At 39.9% G+C, this 1,345-nt stretch overlaps 1 protein-coding gene across 1 annotated transcript; it reads right to left on the reverse strand.

The window, feature by feature from the left end:
- Positions 1–319: 319 nt before the first annotated feature.
- On the reverse strand, positions 320–817 carry LOC104612022 (zinc finger A20 and AN1 domain-containing stress-associated protein 2-like). Its single transcript, XM_010279331.1, has one exon. It carries the CDS (start codon positions 815–817, stop codon positions 320–322), a length of 498 nt encoding a protein of 165 aa, XP_010277633.1.
- Positions 818–1,345: the final 528 nt, after the last annotated feature.

Consider the following 1,345-nt stretch of genomic DNA (forward strand, 5'->3'; position numbering starts at 1 on the left):
AAAACAGCAGTTGTGGCAGCACCGTTTTCAAACAAAAAATAGGCACGTTTTCTGAAATAGTGTAATGTACCAGGCACCAATGCCGAATACCTATTTAATGAAGACAAGCAAAGTGGCGCAGAGAAAAAAAATAATACGTGATGAATGTATTTATGAACAAATTTTCAGAATTCCAACTATAAGAACATGAAAAGGAAAGGAATGAAAAAACATAGTTATTTCTTTCAGAACTTTAACAGAAAGAAATCTGAACATTAATTCTTCACCAGTAACATAGTTATTACTTAAAAAACAGGGAAAAAACAAAATATTCCAATTACTAATTGCCTCTGCTAAGAGTATATGAAGGAAGGAATGAAAAAAAAAGCTCAGATTCTCTCATCGAGTTTGTCGGCCTTGATTGTTGGATTGTCTCTGATATGGCGACTCTTCTAGTGGTCTTGAAGTCGAATCCACATTGATGCTTCTCTGGGTATCTGTGAATCGAACAGAATGTGCTCCCGCACCGGCACGTAAAACCCAATAAGCCTACACGCTTCCTGCAGCTAGCGCATCTGTTCACCGTTGATTTCGAACCCACCGAGGATGCAGGAGGAGGAGAAGAAGATGTCGTCGGCGAAGGTGACGACGACGGCAAAGGTAAAGAGGAAACCACCGTGGAAGAAGAAGAGGAAGAGCGCTTCTCTAAGTTACGGAGGACGTTGTCGCGGTAGCACTTGGAACAGAGGTTCTGGTTTGCCGCTGTCCCAAAGAACCCGCACCCATTGGCGCACAGCTTCGGTTGGTCTGGTCCTTTCAACCTGTCTTCGGAAGTCATCTCCTGCTCTTGTTTTCTGTGGTTTGATTTGATTCGTCTCTGGTTGGTGTGAGTGACTGAGTGAAGTACGTTGTGTCCTCGTGTCTCAGTTTGGTCTGTAGTTCAATAATCCTTTTACCCCGTTCCATACTATTTATCTTGAAACGAGGAGAGATCCAATCCGATATGCACAAAAGAATCCAATTTGTACAAATAGAAACTTCTAAATTCTAATCATAAAACCCCACAAATAAAGATCCAATCCTTTTACCACATGAAGAATACTTGTCATTATTTTCTTTTGGTTTTTCTTGTGACTTTCTCCCATCAACTTTTGATTTATGAGACCGCAGATTAACTTTAGACTGAAAGGCAGATTCAACCGAATTTTCATTCTGCCTATCATGCCTATTTTCATGTCTCGAGAGAGCCCATTAATTCAGTTGGTGATAGTGTTTCTAGATATTTTGTTTCTTGTATCACCGAAATTATTGCATCATCTCTCTGTACAAGAGATTAGAATTTTTTCGACTATTTTCTTGTTAGAAA

Source organism: Nelumbo nucifera, chromosome 2, assembly GCF_055504915.1.
Source record: "Nelumbo nucifera cultivar China Antique chromosome 2, China Antique-T2T, whole genome shotgun sequence".
Taxonomy (NCBI): domain Eukaryota; kingdom Viridiplantae; phylum Streptophyta; class Magnoliopsida; order Proteales; family Nelumbonaceae; genus Nelumbo; species Nelumbo nucifera.